At 41.0% G+C, this 23020-nt stretch overlaps 1 protein-coding gene across 1 annotated transcript in view; it reads left to right on the top strand.

The window, feature by feature from the left end:
- LOC120031147 (sodium/hydrogen exchanger 1-like) overlaps nucleotides 1–23020 on the top strand; it is a 41258-nt gene that overhangs the window by 2141 nt on the left and 16097 nt on the right. Inside the window, exon 2 of the mRNA XM_038976744.1 lies at nucleotides 21763–22226. Within this exon, the coding sequence (XP_038832672.1) occupies nucleotides 21763–22226 (464 nt within the window). The remainder of the gene's footprint in view (nucleotides 1–21762; nucleotides 22227–23020) is intronic.

The raw sequence follows: 23020 nt of genomic DNA, 5'->3' as shown, positions 1-23020 counted from the left end.
GCCTGTGGCCAGGCCAGAGAGGGACTGTCCCACTTACCCAGGGGGGGAAGCGCACTGTCCTGGGGGAAGATGGGGAGAGCGCCCAGCTGGGTGCAGTGGTTTGGAGGGAGGGAGAGAGGATGAGGCAAGGTGACAGTCTAGATGGAGAGGAACAGGGAGGAAATTGTAGAGGTGAGCGAAAGAAAGACAGGGAAATAGGTAGAAAGGAGAATGCAGGATAGCAGGGAAAGGAGGAGAGAGGCAGATGTGAAAGATTGAGTGAGCGTGAGCGAAACAAACGGGAACAGCAGTGGTGACCTTCAGCTTCTGATTATGCTGAAACCCCTGTGTTTAATCTGCTGTGGCAGCTGCAATGCTCAGCCCCAGGTTCCTGCCTGTGTCCTGCTCAGAGATCTCATTCTCTTTTTTTAAGCCTAAAGCTGCATCAATTGTCTATTTAAATGTTCTTTTGCTGCCCTGTCAGACTGGCTTTGCTTGCTCTGGTCTTTTTCTCCAAGACTAAACTTCCTTCATTTGATAAGGACCTACAATCAATGTCCCTTATTCCCCTAAGCAATAGTTCTTCCTATGTGTCAATATAGCTTTGGGATAAATATGATTTATTGTTGCAGAGAGTGTGGTGATAGAGAGATCCTCAGATTATTAAATGTTCTAGCAAGTGTGCCAACACTGATATAGGTCTAAAGAGTACAGACCATATTTACTGATAACAATGTATTGGCCTAGCTACACTTAACATTGAAGTCCTCAATACAAACATTGTTCACATGAGTTGTGGCCCACATTCAGGACTAGCCTATGGTTTTACCTCAACAATCTGTACTGTAGATCTTTTGTTTCTCGTAAAGTCTGTCAAATCAAATTTAGTTTGTCACATGCGCCGAATACAACCGGCGTAGACCTTTTATAGTGAAATACTTACTTACAAGCCCTTAACCAACAATGCCATTTTAAGAAAAAATACAAAAAAAAAAAGAAGAAAATAAATTAAAGTAATAATTAAGAGCAGCAGTAAAATAACAATAGCGAGTCTATATACAGGGGGTACTGGTACAGAGTCAATGTGCGGGAGCACCGGTTAGCACCGGTTAATGTCTAACCATTAACAGAGGGATTGTGTGTTAACAAGCTATTTAACACACTGCTGTAAATGACCCTGTTCCACATTTGAATGCGTAATGCATCAAAGCACATGTAGTTTGGCGTTCAGGTCAACTAGTAGACGATTTATATGCTAGGTAGAACCCTGCGTCTCCGAAGGGTCATGGCGGTAGTACTATACAACACTAATAAAGATAGGATAGGCTGTAGGGTTGATATGATAAGGCCTATATCTGAAGAGTTAGGCTGAAGACTAGAAGACTATACATTGGTAGGCCTACATGGCTTTGCAGCTCGGTTAGGTCTACTCCGACAGTATGTTTAGGCAACAGGTGACCAGGTAGGTACAATAACTAACCTCTGATATATGCCTGGCGACTCAAGTTTGTCACACTTCCATTTGTAATGCAAACATGGCAGATCAAACTAAAATGGCATGCGGCAGTGTCCTGTTCTGTTCTCCTGAGAGCCCGAGTCCTACTCACCCACCTTCTGGGCCGTTGGTCTAATCTGTGGTCAATATTTGTCTGGGGTAAACCAACTGCCACCTGGAACAGAGGTGCTTTGAATGGAAATGGAAGAAAAATAGATGGAGAGCATCTGTGCTAAGTTCTTTTCCACTCGGCTCACTCTTACAACACTCACAATGCATAAGATTGCGTAGTTGGCCCTTCAATGCACCTTTTGACTCAACATATCCATTCACGTCACACAATGACATGCTGATGCTACTGTGTAAATGCATTTGCATAGACAATTGTACTGCAATAAATAAAGCCAAGGACACTGTTGTTGATAGACAATTAATTTGGAAAAAGAATTGGCCCTAGTCAAATATTCAATTGATTGGTGGCAACCATGCTCACCTTGAATGACCCAATATACAAGCCAAAAATATCTATCCTTTCCCCATCTAATGCAAGTCATGGCACAGAGTTGTTTTGTATTGTCCTATTATACATTGTTCAGCTTCTACTGTGGCTCTGCACCGACTGTCAAACAGAGGAACAACCGCAGCACGAGTAGCAGAGGGCTGTTTCGGGCTGTATTCATTATTGATACACAGGCCATACTAAGCTCACATTGAGGGCACGTACATAGAGTGAGAGTTTCCCAAAGCTATTATTGGATGTAAGTCCACAACAATGCTTAAAGTACACCGGGAGACCACTTTCAAGGTCTTTCAAAAAATTTGTCTAATCTATGCCTTTAGAAAATATTCACACCCCTTGACTTATTCCACATTTTGTTGTGTTACAGCCTGAATTCAAAATGGATTGGACACCCATCTGCACACAATACCACATAAGTGAAAACATGTTTTTTGAAATCTGCAAAGTTATTGAAAATGGAATATATCTCCTTTTCATAAGTATTCACACCCCTGAGTCAATACGTGTTAGAATCAGCTTTGGCAGCTTTCAGTCTTTCCAGGTAAGTCTCTAAGAGGTTTGCACACCTGGATTGTACAATATTATTTTTTAAGTTCTTCAAACTCTTGTCTAGTTGGTTGTTTATCATTGCTAGACAGCCATTTTCATGTTGATGGATTTAAGCCGTTTCATATATATATATTTTTTATTATTTTACCCCTTTTTCTCCCCAATTTCGTGGTATCAGTCTTGTCCCATCGCTGCAACTCTTGTACGGACTCGGGAGAGGTGAAGGTCGACACCGTGCCTCCTCCAAAACACAACCCAGCCAAGCTTCTTCTTGACACAATGCCCGCTTAACCTGGAAGCCAGCCGCACCAATGTGTCGGAGGAAACACCGTACACCTGGTGACTGTGTCAGCGTGCATGGCGCCTGGCCCGCCATAGGAGTCGCTAGTGAGCGATGGGTCAAGAACATCCCTGCCGGCCAAACCCTCCCCTAACCCGGATGACGCTGGGCCAATTGTGCACCGCCCCATGGGTCTCCCTGTCGCGGCCGGCTGCGAAAATATGAACAGTGATGTTGTCTTGGATTTTCCCATAATGCTTTGTATTCAGAACATGAAGTTAATTTCTTTACTACATTTCTTGCAGTTTTACTTTTATTTTTTTAATATATTTTTTTACCATCTACAAATTGATGCCCTTCTTTGCAAGGCATTGGAAAACCTCCCTGGTCTTTGTGGTTGAATTTGTTTGAAATTCAGTGCTCAACTGAGGGACCTTACAGACAACTGTACATGTGGGCTACAGAGATGACATAGTCATTCAGGAATCATGTTAAAGACTATTGTTGCACACAGAGTAAGTCCATGCAACCTATTATGTGACTTGTTAAGTACATTTTTACTCCTGAACTTATTTAGGCTCGCCATAACAAAGGGGTTGAATACTTATTAACTGAAGACATTTAGGCTTTTCATTTTTAATTAGTTTGTACATTATTCCACTTTGACATCATGGGGTATTGTGTTTAGGAAAGTGACATCTTAATTGAATCCATTTAAAATTTTGACTATAACACAACAAATTGTGGGAAAAGGAATACTTTCTGAAGGCACGGTTGGCTACTCCATGTGATCACCAGTTGTTTGAGAGCTGCACGTTGTTTCTGCCCGACAGATGCTATTCTGCTCAAGCTAGGCTATTTGTGTGGTGTGTTTGTGATAAATAATCTACATAACAAACTAACAGCTTAGTTAGAGTAATAGTGAAGACATCAAGACTATGAAATGACACACGGAATCATGTCACCAAAAAATTGTGAAACAAATCAAAATATATTTTAGATTCTTCAAAGTAGCCACCTTTTGCCTTGACAGCTTTGCAGACTCTTGGCATTCTCTCAACCAGCTTCATGAGGAATGCTTTCCCAACAGTCTTGAAGGAGTTCCCATGTATGCTGAGCACTTGTTGCCTGCTTTTCCTTCACTCTGCGGTCCAACTCATCCCAAATCGGCTCAATTGGGTTGAGGTCAGGTGATTGTGGAGGCCAGGTCATCTGATGCATCACTCCATCACTCGCCTTGGTCAAATAGCCATTACACAGCCTGGAGGAATGTTGGGTCATTGTCCTGTAAAAAAACAAATGATTGTCCCACTAAGTGCAAACCAGATGAAATGGTGTATCGCTGCAGAATGTTGTGGTAGCCATGCTGGTTAAGTGTGCCTTTTTTGAATTCTAAATAAATCACAGACAGTGTCACCAGCGAAGCACCATCACACCTACTCCATGCTTCATGGTGGGAACCACACATGCTGAGATCATCCGTTCACCTGCTCTGCATCTCACAAAGACACGCCTGTTGGAACCAAAAATCAGACAGAAGGACAGATTTCCATCGGTCTAAGGTCCATTGCTAGTGTTTCTTGGCCCAAGCAAGTCTCTTCTTATTATTATTGGTGTACTTTAGTAGTGGTTTCTTTGCAGCAATTCCACCATGAAGGCCTGATTTGACACAGTCTCTGAACAGTTGATGATGTGTCTGTTACTTGAATTCAAGCATTGATTTGGGCTGCAATCTGAGTCTGGTAACTCTAAAGAACTTATCCTCTGCAGTAGAGGTAACTCTGGGTTTTCCATTCCTGTGGTGGTCCTCATGAGAGCCAGTTTCATCATAGCGCTTAATGGTTTTTACGATTTCACTTGAAGAAACGTTCAGTTATAAAAACAAAAACCAGAGTTTGACTGACCTTAATGTCTTAAAGTATTAATGGACTGTCGTTTCTCTTTGCTTATTTGAGCTGTTCTTGCCATAATATGGACTTGATATTTTACCAAATAGGGCTATCTTCTGTATATCACCCCTACCATGTCACAACACATCTTATTGGCTCAAACACACTAAGAAGGAAATTCCACAAATACATTTTTAACAAAGCACACCTGTAAATAGAAATGCATTACAGGTGACTACCTCATGAAGCTGGCTGAGAGTGCCAGGAGTGTGCAAATCTGTCATCAAGGCAAAGGGTGGCTACTTGAAAGAATCTCAAAACTTTTGGTTACTACTGTACATGATTTCATAGTTTTGATGTCTTCACTATTATTCTACAATGTAGAAAATAGTAAAAACTAAAGAAAAAAAAACCTTCAATGACGAGGTGTGTCCAAACTTTTGACGTGTGTGTGTACGTACATTCATAAATACAGTGCATTCGGAAATTATTCAGACCCCTTGACCTAGCACTATATCTATTTTTCACTGGCCTATTGACGTAGATTGACTGGCATGGATGATTTCCAAAACGTCCCCGGGCCAGCGGGCAGCCCTGTAAGTCCAGCCCAATTTGTTTCTTTTCAAGAGTTTACACTTGGAGCCTGCATCTCTCGTTAAATTGTTTCTACCACAAATGGTTCACTGAAAGATCAAGGCGCTCTTTCAGAAGGTTTAAGAGGCCGTTATCTACAGTAAACATACAACTGAGATGGATGATAAACCTGAAAGGCGGTCGGCACAACTGCTGGGCATACTGTAACAATACGGAGATGTTGTACGTCACAAAGCAGTATAATCTATTACTACTGGCACCGTGGCCTGCCTATGGAAACCATAATTAGATTAGGCCTAATTTTACAACATCAAACCCAGTCACCTTGTTACAATCACCTAGAGTTGTCAGGAACAAGGAGTGGTCTGAAAGTAGAGCTAATAGGATAAATGGCTCCAGTGGGCTCAAATACCAGGTTTGTCATTTTATCTGAGTTTGATCTCGGTTGGTTTTCTGCGTAAACATGAGGAAATTTATGCCTTCCAAATGAGTAGGCTGTAATGAGAAACCTGGCCTACGTAATCCGTTTATCTAAGCACTTCTTCTGGCGCGAGTATTTAAAAGCTTAATTACCGGACACGACTCCAGTGTACGAAGTATAAAAGATTGCACATTCGGCTCTGCAAGCCCAGCACTGAAACGTTTAGTTGGTCTTTAGCCCATAGCTGAGTAATGTGACAGTGGATTCAGAAGATGCAACCGTTGCCTTATTTGAAACAGTGGCCTTCAGACCTAATATTTAATGACTGTGTGGAAGTCTGAGAGAGATAACAAGTAGGCCTATATCATTAACTAAAACACTACTCCCCTATCCTGCCAAAGTGTTACGACTTTAAAGCTTTTCCCATTATTTGCTTATATGGTTCTTTAACTTTTTACATCCCATCGACATAGATAAAAAACTTGACTAGTCTATGTGTTACCAGGGTATTCACAGGTTGATTGTCCATATGAACAAATATCCTAATTGAATAGGGTTCATCATTGTTGTCTTGGGGATACAGACCTACAATTATTGCAGTGAATAGTGTTGGATAGCCTACGCTTTAGTCTTTGTCTCAGACTTGGGCTTGACATTATCTTTTGCATTCTTCTCATCCCTGCGGCTCACTGTAATCTGTCACCGATAGCATAGGGGACGAAAGTGATCCACCTTAATCTGATGGATTAGGCCATATAGCCACTCCTTACCATGAATACAATGGAACCCTTGTGGGGGACACGCTGATGGCTTCACATGTCAACATTTAAAATGTATCTTCACAGTTTAGCCATGCCTCAGTGACAATCTTCAGAGGGCAATAGGCTAATGCTCCGGTATCTTAAACATCGATGGAGATCTGTAAACATCAATTAGTTTGCCGTTGAGCTTTGATTAGAATTCTATATGATTTGAATCTTCTCGGACAGATCTCATCAATTGGTTGCAGCATCGGGTGGATGTATGTGACAGTCGAAGTTGGAATGTGTCGACAGGGCAACAATTATTTTTCTCACTGATGGTTGACATTGCAGAGTATCGGAGTCCTGCCAAAAATCATTATGAAAACAAACCTCTGGTGCAGAAATATGTGGAATGAGTATAAGAAGTGTAAAGGACACAAACTATTTCTGAACCAGTTCCTTCAGAATTGACTTCCAGTAAGATGTGTGTTGCATAAGATCCCACCAGTGTTGCACGGTATACAGAAATTGCTAGCCAGCCTGTCCTGAGGAACCACTGAGTCTAGCCTGCAACATGTTCACTCCCAACTCATGCTGCACAAGTTAAGACACTTGAATAATGCAACATGAAATGTTGAAAATGTTAATTACTGTTCGCAAAACAACCTCTATACAGCACTTTACAATGCAAGAAGATAACGGTAATGTTAGGCTTATTTTTCAAATTGGCATGTTTTGTTTCTAAATGTCTGTGTAAGAGTGAAGGTTTCATCGAGCTGTGTGAGAGTACTTTTGCACATATAACACACTGTGACTGAGGAAAGGCACTACTCCCAGTATAAGTGAACCCCAAATAAATGTAGTTCTCATCATATTTGCGCCACTTCGATGGTCCAACGTCCCGGTCTGTTCGGTGCTTTCCCATGTAAGGGGCAGTAGCTCTTCGGCTGCATCAGATTCACAACTGTCAGTGTCCATGCTAGCTGGGCTAACAACAAATGTAGAATTACTGATGCTAGCATTGGATGTGCTCGTGGAAGCAGAACAACTTGTGTCATCGACAGGTGCAGGTGTAGTACTGCTGGTAGTAGCAGTACTACCAGTAGAGCTGGTATGTGTATCTATGGATGCGAGCCTTACTAAATGGACTGTTTGAAAATGTGAAACATTTTATTTTATTGTTTTAAAAAACATATCTTTAAAAAAAATGCGAATCACATTTTTATTTGGTGTACCCCTGACGGCAGAGAATACTTGCATTAATGCATACATGGCTGTCAAATTTATTGATATTTAACTCAAAAGATGCCCGACAATTGTACAGAGCAGTAGCTACATTTTATCTTTCTTGATTAAGAGTCATTCTGTGAATGGCTAATACGGCTTCTTTTTTTGCCGTGGTATAATTTTGGAATCGTGATGGCATTGAGTATCGAAGTCAAATTTCTGTATTGTGACAACACTAAAGACTGTCTCAATAGACTTCTGCCACAGAAGATCTTGATTTTACATCAGTCTAAAAGGCATGCACCTCATTGGCAAGAAAAATAATAATGAATTGTCCATCTGAATTTTCAGAGGTCGACCGATTATGATTTTTTTTTTTGACGACCCAAAAAAGATTAATCGGCCAATTTTTTTTATATTTTTGATATATAATTTGTAATAATGACAATTACAACAATACTGAATGAACAATGAACACTTTTATTTTAACTTAATATAAATAATAATAACAAATAAATAATGAAACGTGTTCAATTTGGTTTAAATAATGCAAAAACACAGTGTTGGAGAAGAAAGTAAAAGTGCAATATGTGCCATGTAAAAAAGCTAAAGTTTAAGTTCCTTGCTCAGAACATGAGAACATATGAAAGTTGTGGTTCAATATTCCCAGTTAAGAAGTTTTAGGTTGTTGTTATTTATTATAGGAATTATGATGCATCGACTATTTCTCTCTATACCATTTGTATTTCATATACCTTTTGATTATTGGATGTTCTTATAGGGACTTTAGTGTTGCCAGCCTAATCTCTTGAGTTGATAGGCTTGAAGTCAATAACAGCGCTGTGCTTCAAGCATTGCTAAGAGCTGCTGGCAAACGCAGTAAAGTGTTGTTTGAATGAATGCTTACGAGCCTGCTGCTGCCTACCACCGCTCAGTCAGACTGCTATATCAAATCATACTTCATTTTAATATAATAAACACAGAAATACGAGCCTTTGGTCATTAATATGGCCAAATCCGGAAACTATCATTTCGAAACAAAACGTTTGTTCTTTATCGAACAGGTGGCAAACCTAAGTCTAAATATTGCTGTTACATTGCACAACCTTCAATGTTATGTCATAATTATGTAAAATTATGGCAAATTAATTACGGTTTTCAGAGTTCGCAATGAGTCAGGCAGCCTAAACTGTTGCATATACCCTGACTCTGCTTGCATTGAATGCAAGAGAAGTGACACAATTTTCCTAGTTAATTTTGCCTGCTAACATGAATTTCTTTTAACTAAATATGCAGGTAAAAAAATATATACTTCTGTGTATTGATTTTAAGAAAGGCATTGATGTTTATGGTTAGGTACATTTGTGCAACGATTGTGCTTTTTTCGCGAATGCGCTTTTGTTAAATCATCACCCGTTTGGTGAATTTGAAGTAGGCTGTTGCCAGTTAAAGAAAAATTAACAGACACCACATTGATTATATGCAATGCAGGACAAGCTAGTTAACCTAGTAATATCATCAACCATGTGTAGTTAACTAGTGATTATGTGAAGATTGATAGTTTTTTTATAAGATAAGTTTAATGCTAGTTAGCAACTTACCTTGGCTCCTTGCAGCCACAAGGTCATTTTGATGCTGCACTCTTGTAACAGGTGGTCAGCCTGCCACGCAGTCACCTCGTGGATTGCAATGTAATCGGCCATAATCAACGTCCTAAAAGGCAGATTACCGATTGTTATGAAAACTTGAAATCGCCCCTAATTAATCGGCCATGCCGATTTAATCTGTCGACCTCTAATCAAGAATGTCTGGCTTCGAAATACCACCATTGCCAATTACTCCAGGATGAGATCTTTGTTTAATGACAAGGTTGTTTAAAAAAAATATAATAATAATAATACCCACTTTCACAAAGAGCACTCCAGACACTTCTTTCTCTCTGCCTCTTTTCGTCTGTTTATTTCAGCCTGTGCATCGGGGTAGCATTGTGGATTTGGTCACTGACCCTGACAGGATGATGTTTTGGCACGATGGCTTGGAAATGTCTTATTTTAATAAAGTAGTCAGACGTTATTCTTGGTACTTTGATCAAATATGGACTGAATTAATATCGCCGCAGGTTTTTATTTCAGTTCAGAAATATGGACAGAGACGGCCTACATCATCACGGTTCAAAACAGGGTGAGTAAAGGGAGAAACATGAAGGGAGGTGGAGTGTGAGTAGCAGCTACGTAGAGAAATCTGTGTGAGTAAAATAACACAGATCCAGATCCGTAGCTTTGAGAAAGAAGTTTCCAGAGGAGCGGGGTCAAAAAATCTGTCATTGCAGCCCTGACCTATTTAAATTAAATAAAATATATCCAACATGGTGTCAGTTTGAGGCACAGTAATGATAGAGACCAAATGTGATAAACACCAGAAAGGAAATAAGGTTTAGAAGGGACATTCCATTGACTCCACCATGGCTTATTAGTACCATGCTGCTCACTGAAGTGCACTTATCCATAACATCCATACATATGGCGAGCCTGTGTCATAGGTGTCGGCGGTGGGATACCAGCAATCGGTCTTCCCCCATGTACCACCTTATCTCCAGATGTGATATGTACTTGCCACTGAAGAGGGTGAATACTACTGGAGGCCATGACTGGAGTGAGCTGCTAGAGCAGAGGAGTGGTCAAACACGTTTTTCCACATGGACTGCATTCGCTCTTCAAGGTCCAGAGAGCCACACTGAAAATGTTTTTTTCCGCTCAATTTGTAAATTGTCCTCTATCGTTTTTGGAATGTCCGATCCTCCCTTATTGTCTAGCTTTCATTTCGGTAATCAAAAATGTTAAATACATTTTTTTTTCTCATACCACGTGGGCTGTGTGTTGCCCCCCCCCACGCTAGAGAACGTGTGAGCTGCCATCCATCTGGCTAGGAGCTTCAGGCACATCAAAAGTGCCTCCAGTGTTTAGGCCTAACCATTTTATGAAAGAAGCTCAACAATATGTAATACAGTATACCTTTGTTTTTCAGCTCTGCTTGCTACCTGCCCTCTTGTGTTTGTATTGTCTTAATCCTTTGGGTGTGACCTAGCTAGGAGGACTAACACAGACCATTCGAGGTGAAAGAGCTCCTTGTCCAGGGGCGATGAGTCATTCCCTTCCTCGTCAGCCAGTCTTCACACAAACCCTTGTCCCCCACAGTCACACATGAGGGATAATGGGTAATTTAGCATTCCAGTCCTGAATTGACAGTTTGATATCTGGCGGTTTAGCGGTTGCAGTCGTAATCACTTTAGTCCATCCAACTATGACCGGTCTGCCCTTTTCCTGCAGGCTACGTCTTAAGCATGAAACGCACAGAGAATCTCACTGCCGATAGATTTCCGATAGGTACTTATCACAGTGGGAGGCCGTTCCTTCTCTTGCTAGAACAAGTTGAACCTGCTGCGTTCTGACCCGGTAGAGACAAACCTACCGCAACATTCGTCAGTGGCCAAGAACTTGACTTTGAGCCAGTCAGAGAGCACAGACCTTCACATGGGGGAGCCAACAAATGTATTTTTAAAAGAGGGCATTTTCTCCATTCATCCACAGATGAGCCAGTCACTCTTCATATGCAATGTAGGCTATGGGTTGGTAGCTAGCTAGATAGCTAAGTGCACAGACGCAATGCACACAACAGTAAATGCTTCCTCCAAGCTAGCTAACCTCTAGCTAGTTTTGACATTATACTTAAATCACAATGGAATAGCTAGTTTCCATGAAACAGCTGCTATGTTGTGCTAGCCAGCGAATATGCTAACGTTAGCTAGCTAGCTAAACATTTGGCTTTGGGCTGGCACTGGCAGTATGGGATTATGGAGAGTGAATTAAATTGTTTCTTCATTGTCTTGCTAGGTAGTTATCTAGCTGTGGCCATCTGGCTAGTACCAACAAGGGGTTTCTACTAAATAGGAACATTAGCGCAGATGGCTTGGCATCTAGACCATAAGCAATACGCACGTACAGTTGAAGTCGGAAGTTAACATACACTTAGGTTGGAGTCATTAAAACTCGTTTTTCAACCACTCAACAATTTTCTTGTTAACAAACTATAGTTTTGGCAAGTCGGTTAGGACATCTACTTTGTGCATGACACAAGTAATTTTTCCAACAATAGTTTAGACAGATTAGTTCACTTACAATTCACTGTATCACAATTCCAATGGGTCAGAAATTTACATACACTAAGTTGACTGTGCCTTTAAACAGCTTGGAAAATTCCCGAAAATTATGTCATAGCTTTAGAAGCTTCTGATAGGCTAATTGACAATTGTGGATTGACATACCTGTGGATGTATTTCAAGGCCTACCTTCAAACTCAGTGCCTCTTTGCTTGACATCATGGGAAAATCAAAAGAAATCAGCCAAGACCTCAGATAAATAATTGTAGACCTTCACAAGTCTGGTTCATCCTTAGGAGCAATTTCCAAATGCCTGTAGGTACCTCGTTCATCTGCACAAACGAAAGCACGGAAGTATAAACACCATGGGACCACGCAGCCGTCATACCGCTCAGGAAGGAGACGTGTTCTGTCTCCTAGAGATAAACGTACTTTGGTGCTAAAAGTGCAAATCAATCCCAGAACAACAGCAAAGGACCTTGTGAAGATGCTAGAAGAAACAGGTACAAAAGTATCTATATCCACAGGAAGACGAGTCCTATATCAACATGACCTGAAAGGCCGCTCAGCAAGGAAGAAGCCACTGCTCCAAAACCGCCATAGAAAAGCCAGACTATGGGTTACAACTGCACATGGTGACAAAGATAGTACTTTTTGGAGAAATGTCCTTTGGTCTGATGAAATAAAAATAGATCTGTTTGGCCATTGTTATGTTTGGAGGAAAAAGGGGGACGCTTGCAAGCTGAAGAACACCATCCCAACCATGAAGCATGGGGGTAACAGCATCATGTTGTGGGGGTGCTTTGCTGCAGGAGGGACTGGTGCACTTCACAAAATAGATGGCATCATGAAGAAGGGAAATTATGTGGATATATTGAAGCAACATCTCAAGACAGTCAGGAAGTTAAAGCTTGGTCGCAAATGGGTCTTCTAAATGGACAATGACCCCAAGCATACTTCCAAAGTTGTGGCAAAATGGCTTAAGGACAACAAAGTCAAGGTATTGGAGTGGCCATCACAAAGCCCTGACCTCCAGCCTATGGAAAATTTGTGGGTAGACCTCAAAAAGTGTGTGCGAGCAAGAAGGCCTACAAACCTGACTCAGTTACACCAGCTCTATCAGGAGGAATGGGCCAAAATTCACCCAACTTATTGTGTGAAGCTTGTGGAAGACTACCCGAAATGTTTGACCCAAGTTAAACAATTTTTAAAGGCAATGCTACCAAATACTAATTGAGTGTATGGAAACTTCTGACCCACTGGGAATGTGATGAAAGAAATAAAAGCTGAAATAAATAATTCTCTCTCCTATTATTCTGACATTTCACATTCTTAAAATAAAGTGGTGATCCTAACTGACCCAAGACAGGGAATTTTTACTAGGATTAAATGTCAGGAATTGTGAACAATTGAGTTTAAATGTATTTGGCTAAGGTGTATGTAAACTTCTGACTTCAACTGTATACATTACCAAACAACGCTACGGCCACCTTCTGGTTTGGTCTATTTTAGCAAGGCTGAGTGGCTGACTACTTCCAAGGTCTTTGCTGTGTGAACACAAAGAGACTGATGGCCGACACCCAAGTAAACATTTGACAATCCTACCGGTGTGTTTGAGCTTTTATTTCCATGAAAGTATCTGTAATTAATGTCTCTCAAGACTTTGGCATTTTTCCTTGAGATAAATTCTTTGCGATGTCATTGCAAGAGGTTGGAATAGCCTGGCAACATGAACCTGCTGCTCTTTTAGTAATGTATATACTGTATGCCTATATTCAGGGTTGGGTAGGTTACTTTTTATAAATGTAATCTGCTACCTTAGTTACCTGTCCATAATTGTAATCAGGTTACTTTCAGATTAGTTTCCCCTTAAGAGGCATTAGAAGAAGACAAAAATGAGTATTACCAATTGAACGACATCTATTTCAGGATAAATCAATGTAAGATTTTATATAGCTGGCCATAAATGAATGTTGCATTTTACTTTATGGGTTAGTTATGTAGGCTTCTACTAGTCCATTGCTTTCTACTACATATAATATGATTAGGTTATATCTTTCTATTAAAAACCAGTCTGTCAGATTTCCAGTCATTTAAAAATAATGTAATACCCCTTGATCTTCAAGAACATGATTTGAAATTATGGAAGAATAGATTAGCCAAATTGTTTTACATGAGCATAACCCAAAAACGAAGGACTTATTAGCCTACTCTTTTGTTTATGATATTGTTGTTTTGGAGGACTGATTGGGCTCATTGATTCAAGTTGTTATGGAATGGCGTGCTTTGAGCACTACTGAAAAGTGCTATTTGCATGTGAAAAATGAATATCATATGCTGCATTTGCTATAGGCCTATTATTTACCTTTTGTTGGTGACACTGATATTGCGATCATTTGAAGCTGTTTAAAGGGTGAATCCACAGTTGAAACAATAACAAAGTAGGCACCCCGCCTCTATTTTAGTAAAAAGCTGAGGAATGGGCTTAGAAATGTAACCACTCTCAGATGAATAGACAGAGCTATGGATGACCATCCAAATGATTGTTTTAACCATGTTTTGAGGCTGTACAGTGTTTGTTTACATCTACAATGTTTGCAAACATTGGAGAAAAACAAGCGTATATTTGAGGTTCTCATTGGGTGTGACAGTTGAACTAGGCTCATGAGGCTTATATCTCTTTCTCTCTCTCTAATTTGTAAGTCCAAATATGGATGTAGCAACTACAGATTTCCCATTTTAAGTCTATTCAAAGTAGGCGAGTTTGAGTGTTAAGCCTATGGTCTTTTCTTTTTTATATATCAGCAGGCATTAGAATGCGCATTGAAATCCCCACTCGTGGTCTTCTTAAATGAAACTTGTTTTTGACAGTATGGAGCACAATGCTCCTGAGGTGTTTAAAAGGGATGAACTTCATAGGCTGGGATCTGCACTATGCAGCTGTTGCAAGAACAATGGTTTGATAGGCAGCTTAAACTTCTTCAACCATTAAGTTAAAATACACACACATTTGTGAACAGCCATCCGCATCAACCACAATCCGTAAGGCGCAAATAGCTAAATGAGAGAGCGGCAATGTGAGTCACATCGTGTAGATATCACTGCTGTCGTCTTTACCTCCAAGCGTTTATTGAAGTTGGACAAGCTTTGGATGCCGACAGCAGTCGCAACATTGGAAGACATAGCTTGGACTGTAGCCTACAAAAGCCTATTTCTGTTCTTTTCCAGTGATCCATCAAATGCATTTGGTGTGTCATCATAGTGGTCTGACTTTTAGTCAGGCTCGCTCAGGCGGAACAAACTTAAACTTGCGCCATTTTTCAATGCTGATTGGAATGTCATTGAGAAAACAGAAAGGTGTCAAGGATTTCTTTCACAAACATCCGGTCTGAATTTAGAAGTAATCCGAGAAGTAATAATGTTGTTTTTCAAAAGTATCTCTAATCTGAGTACAATATTTTTTAGCTGGTAACGGATTACAGTAATCCATTACATGTAATCAATTACTCTCCAACTCTGCCTATATTTGAACAATTTGTTTAAAACACTAATTAGATCACAACTACCCGAAAGCAAGATGTGTGACCTTAAGTGGGAAACCTTGCTGTCAAAGAACAGACTTGTATTCTCAAACAGTCTTTTGACTGACACCATAGACTGAAAAAAACATTGCATTGAGAAATGTCATGATATAGTGACAACTTTAGATAGCAGAAAATGCATTGAGGAGATGCATCAGACCTCGTGCTGACAGCTCAAACCTTTCCAAACACGTGCAGTCACTGACACGCATACAACTTTGGTGTCCTGTTCCCTGTCGACGCTCTGGGATTTGACAACTTGCTGCAGCCAGGTTATTTATGGGTTGTGATTCAGAAGTCTGGGAACCCTAGGTCCCTCTGGATCAGATTCACTACTCAAAGGAAATAGAAGGCACACGTCCCTTAGGGACCGAAACTATGTTTTGCAGGATATGCATCAGGGTTGGGGTCAATTCCACTTCAATTTTAGTCAATTCTGGAAGGACACAGATTCCAATTCTCGTTATTGCTTTTTAGGAAATGTCCAGAGGAAACGCTGTGTCCCACTGTTTTCTTTCAGCCGGCAACACATCCAACAAGCTCTTATGTCGGGGTCGCGACGGGGGAACTGCAATGAGGTCAACTATTTATTTATCTTTCATTTAAAAAAAATATTGGGAACAAAAGATGTTGAGTACAAATTATTGTATGGGGCAATATACAAAAGTTTGAGAAAGATTAATATAAAAATTATTGATTGTATTGAAAATGAATGACAGTGCAATGAATGCAAGGTTATTTGTTGATGTGAAAATCGAAATGTATCTTTTAGTCATGGGAAATTCTTGGGTAAAAAAAAAATGGGGTCCCCAGAAATTCTGCCGTGACAAAATGGGATCCTGGCTGAAAAAGTTTGAATACCACACTGTCTTGTGTACTAGTACCAGCATTTTCCACTGGTCATGGTTGCTCACATGTTGAAGGGTGTGCTTTTAATGGATTTTGACAAGGATTTCGTAAACTCTTGCATCGCAGTTATCTGCTGTGAGGAAATAATAATAGTCAGTTGACTTAGGCATTCCGACAGCTCCTCCAGAAGTAGTTTGGCACAAGTCGTTTCTCAAGCTTATATTCAGTCACCACTTACTTAAGCCTAACTCTGTAATGTCGTTGGTTGGGGCTGAGATGTAAGCTTCTGTCTGTTTAATTAAAACAGCCCGCACTCTATCAAATCACTTAGGGGTTAATTATCTTCTCTGCATATTGTGCATGAACACAAGTCTGAGTGAACACGGTAGGCTACACATCAAGCTCACAAACCCCTCTTCGCAAGAGTGATGCTCATATCTCCACAGAAAAGGCTGAGCCAGGTGGCCTGAGCCTTTTGTAAGTGCCCTCCAATTAGTCAGTTATCTTAACTCTTTTGTTTTCCCACATGGAGAAGATGCTTCCTGTGAATTGTGGAACGGTGCCAGTTTCCTGACGAGGCCGGTTGAAAGGAGAAAAGTGCCCCTAGCACCACACATCTCTTTCTGGGAAGATTAGGCCTCTTTGGGCCGTTTCTCACTGGACCTTCCTCTGCGCTAGAGCGGTAGTGCTTTAAAACAGCAGCAGTGCGTGGAAGTGTTCTGGACTCTATAAATGGCTTTGTTTAGCCCGTGAAAGAGTGTGTCCAACACTGAAAGTGTTGCCTTCCAGCTGACTGAGTTGATGAAAAACATCAGATGCCCTGTATACCCGGGAGATTGCAGTTTTTTTTTTGTATGTTCAAGAAGGCATCATCTGGGAAATCTGAGGTTTGTAGGTTTGCCTATCCAATATACAGTGGGATATTGGTCATTTTGCACTTCCTACGGCTTCCACTAGATGTCAACAGTCTTTAGAACCTTGTTTGATGCTTCTACTGTGAGAATGAGGGAAGGAGAGCTCTTTGAGTCAGGTGTCTGGCACGAGCTGAACATGCACGCTCACGTGAGAGCGACCTGCTTTCCATTGCATTTCTGAAGACAAAGGAATTCTCCGGTTGAAACATTATTGAAGATTTATGTTAAAAACATCCTAAAGATTGATTCTATACATCGGTTGACATGTTTCTACGAACTGTAATGGAATTGTTTGACTTTTCGTCTGACCTGCGCGTCATGAATGTGGATTACTGGACTGAACGCGCGAACAAAATGAAGGTATTTGGACATAAATGAGGTACTATATCGAACAAAACAAACATTTATTGTGGAACTGGGATTCCTGGGAGTGCATTCTGATGAAGATCATCAAAGGTAAGTGAATATTTATAATCCTATTTCTGACTTCTGTTGACTCCAAAACATGGCGGATATCTTTATGGCTTATTTGGGCTCTGAGCGCTGTACTTAGATTATAGCATGGTGTGCTTTTTCTGTAAAGTAAAAAAAAAAAAAAAAAAAAAAATCTGACACAGCGGTTGCATTAAGGAGAAGTTTATCTAAAGTTCCATGTTTAATACTTGTATCTTTTATTAATGTTTATTATGAGTATTTCTGTAAATTGATGTGGCTGTCTGCAAAATCACTGGATGTTTTTGAGGCAAAACATTACTGAACATAACGCTCCAATGTAAAACTAAGATTTTTGGATATAAATATGAACTTTATCGAACAAAACATACATGTATTGTGTAACATGAAGTCCTATAAGTGTCATCTGATGATCATCAAAGGTTAGTGATTCATTTTACTTCTATTTATGGTTTTTGTGACTCCTCTCTTTGGCTGGAAAAATGTCTGGGTTTTTCTGTGACTAGGTGCAGACCTAACATAATCGTTTGGTGTGCTTTCGTCGTAAAGTCTTTTTGAAATCGGACACTGTGGTGGGATTAACAACAAGTTTATTTTTAAAATGGTGTAAAATACTTGTATGTCTGAGGAATTTTAATTATGAGATTTCTGTTGTTTTGAATTTGGGGCCCTGCACTTTCACTGGCTGTTGTCATATCGATCCCGTTAACGGAATCTCAGTCATAAGAAGTTAAGACAAAGTTTGTTGTTTTTATAATTTGCAGGCTCTTACTGTTTTCCACCATAAGCGCTAGACTCCTGCTGTTTACACATTCCTCTCCTGACCCCTTATCCTTGAAAACCTCTGACGATGATAAAGAACACGGACCGTTACGTGACTAACAGTACAGTCTGCGAATGATGACATGCTAATTAGCTATGCTCAGCGCGTGAGGTGTGAGCGTTGAAGGGCAGTTTACTTACTTGCCTGCCTGCCTCATCTCCTCTATGTCCTCTATGTCCCCTACCCTGTGCTAGCCAGCCCAGATGGTGCTGCCAAAGTGCCACCCCTACCCTCATGCGGCAGCAATGTAAATATACACTGTGTTGATTCTGTGTCAGGGTTTCGTGTCAGACTACAGAAAGGCTTTAGGAGTAATGGGATTTGATGGGTCACAGATTCAGATGCCCTCCATTGATGGGCTAGCCTGTCAGAACGAGACATTTTAACTATTTCCCCCCCTTGAAAACATTTGTCAGGTAGTTTCCACTTAAGGCTTGAAAAGGCATTCGTTTAGCAGTTTCCCAGGCCCAGTTTTTCAAAAGTTATCTGATCTGATTTCTGCAATCAGATAGGATTAAATGTTAGAATTGGGTTTTTCAAAACTATAAAAACAAGTGGTTCTGATCCTCTGTATAGGGATAAGGATTTGGTAGTCCAATCTGACCTTGAATCAGGTTTGAATGTCGTTTTTGCACTCAAAGATAGTGATTAGGATTGTTTTGATGCCGAAAATCTGGAATTATCTTGATCCCACTGGAAAGGTGGATTCACTTTGGGTCTAGAAAGGTGAAATGCACTACAACCAAGACATTTCAATGTAACTAAAGTAAGGATGTTTAAAAAAACATTCTTATATCTGAAAACCAAAGTTTCATTGTGTTAAATTGACCACAGTTTGGGTTGGCCTAAGTCAGGGGTGTCAAAGTCAAATGGACGGAGGGCCAAATAAAAAATTTAGCTACAAGCCGAGGGCCGGACTGTTCGAATGTTCATTGAAAAATTTTTAAATGACGCATATAGTCTAGTGAACCTAATTGAACCTACTGAAAACCTAACAAATATATTCCAATATGATCAGATAAATAAAGCAATATTTTCTTATGGCTCTGTCAGTAATCTTTAATTTTCAACAGACACAAAAGACAAATTTCCTTTATATAAAAATCCCCATAACATGAACATTAAATGAAAGAAACCGGTATTCAAGGCACCATCAGTAGCCTATATTTTCTATTTTAGCAAAAGTGGGCTAAATTTACTTCAAAGAAAAAAACAATAATAGCAATTTTCTATCATCCACTCAACTGAAATATTTTTAAAATATAATTGGATTGAAATACAATAAAATAAAGTGCAAAAATCTAGCCTTTTGTAGCCTTTGTTCCATGTCCATATTCTTGTTTTTGTCCGCGTGTTTCGTTTCATAATGTCGTCTCAGATTATACTCTTTCAGTACCGCCACACTTTCTCCACACAGAAGACACACAGGTTTTCCAGCTACCTCCGTGAACATATACTCCGACTCCCACCTTGTTTGAAACCCCCGGTTCTCAGTGTCCACCTTCCGTTTTGCCATTTTTGATGGGTATCTGAAAGTTAATTTTACTGTGATGCTGACGACTGCTGTGCCAATAAATATTGAAATGAAGCAGCCTACTGCTCGGTGCGTCACCGTTGCATTGTGGGAAATGTAGTATTGGTGCGTGTAAAAGATCTGCGGGCTGCCGGCTTGCTGCGGTCTGCGGGCCGGTTCTAATAATAAATCAAGATCATCCCAGGGGCCGTAAAAAACCTTCTCGCGGGCCGGATGTGGCCCGCGGGCCTTGACTCTGACATATGTGGCCTAAGTGGTCATTTTGTTATTGAGAAGTGTCAAATAAATGCATCTACTTACTTTATAAGTGATATTCAGGCTCTTCTTTTTAATCAAGATCCCTTTTATTATTAATGTGGTTTACTCATCTGTTTCCTTATGACAGTTTAGAGCACAGGTGTCAAACTCATTCCACGGGGGGCCGAGTGTCTGCAGGTTTTCGCTCCTCCCTTGTACTTGATTGATGAATTAACATCACTAATTAGTTAGGAACTCCCCACACCTGGTTGTCTAGGGCTTTATTGAAAGGAAAAACCAAAAACCTGCAGACACTAGGCCCTCCGTGGAATGAGTTTGACACCCCTGGTTTAGAGGTAGGACCACAACCTGTCTAGTAGATGGCAAGGTATAGGCCTGTTCAAAGCACTGAAAATCCTGATTCTGTGGTATCCGGATCAGAAAGATCCTATCCGATTTATTGTCTCAAACTATTTCAAAAACAGCCAGATCAATCTGATCCTGGATAGCAAGAAAATAGGATTACAGAATCCGGATCGTTCTGATCCAGATTAAGCGTTTTGAAAAACTGGGCCATGGGACTAGGCTAGCCTGTCTGAGCCTGCATTAGTCAATGTTGAGACAATCAAACTGTGTTGCCATGGCAGCTAATTGTAATAGCTTACTTGAAAAAATAAAATTGGATTAGGAAATAAACTATCAGAAAAAATGACCATCTTTTTCTGTTATACTGTTACTAGTTAAAAATAACTTTAAAAATATTACCCCTTTTTTCGTGGTATTCAATTGGTAGTTAGTCTTGTCTCATTGCTACAACTCCCGTACGGACTCAGGAGAGGTGTGCGTCCACCGTACACCTGGCGACCGTGTCAGCGTGCACGATGGGACAAGGACATCCCTGCCGGCCAAACCCTCCCCTAACCCGGACAACGCTGGGCCAATTGTGCGCCGCCCCATGGGTCTCCCGGTCGCAGGCCGGCTGCGACAGAGCCTGGACTCGAACCCAGAATCTCTAGTGGCACAGCCTTAGGCCACTGCGCCACTTGGGAGGCCCCATACTAAGCCTAGTTAACGTCTTGTTGAAGTTAACCTTTTTCAGTCAAGTTTTCCTCAGTGACAATGTCATATGATCACTATGAGAATGGTCTGTGTGTGGTTTCTCTCTGAAAGGAGTCACGTGATTCATATTATGAGGAATTTGCTCATCTACGAGGCCTAGATATGTTCTAGTCTTTTGAAATGGCACTTGTGCAGGCAAGCACTGGCATGTTAAATTAGCTCTGAAAAAGAGAACAAATAATGTGATTCTGTTCCACTTAAGTCTATTCTGAATATGCGTTTGGTGGGGCTTGCAACTCAACAGGTTCAGTGAGTCACTGGTGATTGTTTTTATGGTCCTTATCTTCAATGAGTTTGAAGTTTCAGGTGACTGGTACATTCCAGATCCCGCCTAGAAAGTGTAAACCTTGAGAACAATGAACGAGAACAATGCATCTAATCACCTTCTCCCTCCCTCAGGGTTCCACCTGATCCCCCGGCTGTCCAGCATCGTGCCCGAGTCCTGTCTGCTCATTGTGGTGGGCCTCCTGGTCGGCGGACTCATCAAGCTGGTGGGCGAGGAGGTACCCCCCGTGCTGGACTCCAAGCTCTTCTTCCTGTGCCTCCTCCCCCCGATCATCCTGGATGCGGGCTACTTCCTGCCCATCCGGCCCTTCATGGAGAACATCGGCACCATCCTGATGTTCGCCGTGGTCGGCACCCTGTGGAACGCCTTTTTCGTAGGGGGTCTCCTCTACGCCGTGTGCCAGATCGAGGGCACGTACCTGAGCCAGGTGGAGCTGCTGCCCTGCCTGCTGTTCGGGAGCATCATCTCGGCCGTGGACCCGGTGGCCGTGCTGGCTGTGTTTGAGGAGATCCACATCAACGAGCTGCTGCACATTCTGGTGTTCGGAGAGTCGCTGCTCAATGATGCCGTCACTGTGGTGAGTGGTGGATGGGGTGGTATGCAGTGTTATGCAGAGCAATACAGTACAATGCAATTCTAGACAATCAATTAATGAATTAGTCAGGGTTTCCCCCCAAAATAGATAATGCCATGCAGTACAATATAATATAACCAAACTATATTTTCAGAAGGAGGCCAAATCTATTTTCAATTATTTTCTCTCATGACTTCCTTCTCTTTCCTCTGCTGAAACAGTTGTGAGATGGACCATCTCTCTCTTATGGGTTGGTCATTGAAAATATAAAGTAGAAAAAACATTTGGAGTTTTTTTCTTTTACTGTTTGCGTCCTTGCATGAAGCAGGCATTGCATAGGCCTACTAAAAATACACTAATGTTCTGTAAGTTGCTTTGGTTAAAGTCGTGTGCTAAGTGTGGCGTATATTCTGAATATATTGTGAGGCACAGTGGTTCCTGTTGCTATATTTACTGATTACACTGTCCTCACACACTGGCTGTTTTGAGAGGACCAGTTCACTTAAAATAGCCTTGGAGTCATGAGACTTAAATTAACGGTAGTTCAGCCGAACCATTTTAATATTGTGGGGCAGACGGGCGCAAGTGTGCAGAATTGTTCTGCTATGTTCAGTTTATATGCAATACCAGGACAACATGTTGTAAAAACATTCATCTCGGAAACCCAGAACAAAAACCTCACCTTTTTGCATCATATACTTGATTAAGTTCTGAGGGCAGATGTGTTGGAAAAGTCTGTGCCATATGCCCCCCCCCCCCCCCCCCCCCCCCCCCCCCCCAAAAAAAATATGCAAGCA

The sequence above is a fragment of the Salvelinus namaycush genome, chromosome 37, assembly GCF_016432855.1.
Source record: "Salvelinus namaycush isolate Seneca chromosome 37, SaNama_1.0, whole genome shotgun sequence".
Lineage (NCBI taxonomy): Eukaryota > Metazoa > Chordata > Actinopteri > Salmoniformes > Salmonidae > Salvelinus > Salvelinus namaycush.
Note: the sequence above shows the minus strand (reverse complement) of the source record. Positions and strands in the feature narration are given on the sequence as shown.